We start from the raw sequence: 424 nt of genomic DNA, 5'->3' as shown, positions 1-424 counted from the left end.
GGCAGAAATCATAATCCTTTTCCCATTTAATAAAGGTAAGTGCTAAGTTATAACTGTGACCCCTCAGCAAAAGGCCCAGAGGGCCTGGGTCAAGCTGTCCGGCGAGGACAGACAGCTCCTCAGTTCAGACCGGATGCCTGCCTGCTGCGAGCACAGGCACCCCTGGCAGACCTCGCCACCGAGGGGCAGTGCCCGGCCCGGCCTCACAGCCCACGTACCGCGGCTCTCCCGTCTCTGGCCAGGAAGGGCCCCGGGGGGCGTGTGAAGATGCGCGTCTCTGGCTGCAGGTTTGTGTCCCAGCGTCTCGGCGCTCACTTCTGCCCTCCTGGGCTCGTGGCCGGCTTGGCCTTGAGGCTGGGGCCCTGCAGGGTGAGCGGGGGCTGCCCCACAGCTGACGAGGATGAACTTGTTGGGCCCACTGCTG

The 424-nt window shown here is 64.2% G+C and overlaps 1 protein-coding gene across 2 annotated transcripts in view; it reads right to left on the bottom strand.

Annotated features, from left to right (window-relative positions):
* FOXM1 (forkhead box M1) overlaps positions 1-424 on the bottom strand; it is a 32,613-nt gene that overhangs the window by 31,804 nt on the left and 385 nt on the right. For both annotated transcript variants that reach the window (XM_006172048.3, XM_006172049.3), the window contains exon 1: positions 219-424. This exon is cut by the window's right edge and continues 385 nt beyond it. In XM_006172048.3, coding sequence (XP_006172110.1) covers positions 219-424 — 206 coding nt within the window. The remainder of the gene's footprint in view (positions 1-218) is intronic.

The sequence above is a fragment of the Tupaia chinensis genome, unplaced genomic scaffold (genome assembly GCF_000334495.1).
Source record: "Tupaia chinensis unplaced genomic scaffold, TupChi_1.0 Scaffold150288_1, whole genome shotgun sequence".
NCBI lineage: Eukaryota > Metazoa > Chordata > Mammalia > Scandentia > Tupaiidae > Tupaia > Tupaia belangeri.
Note: the sequence above shows the minus strand (reverse complement) of the source record. Positions and strands in the feature narration are given on the sequence as shown.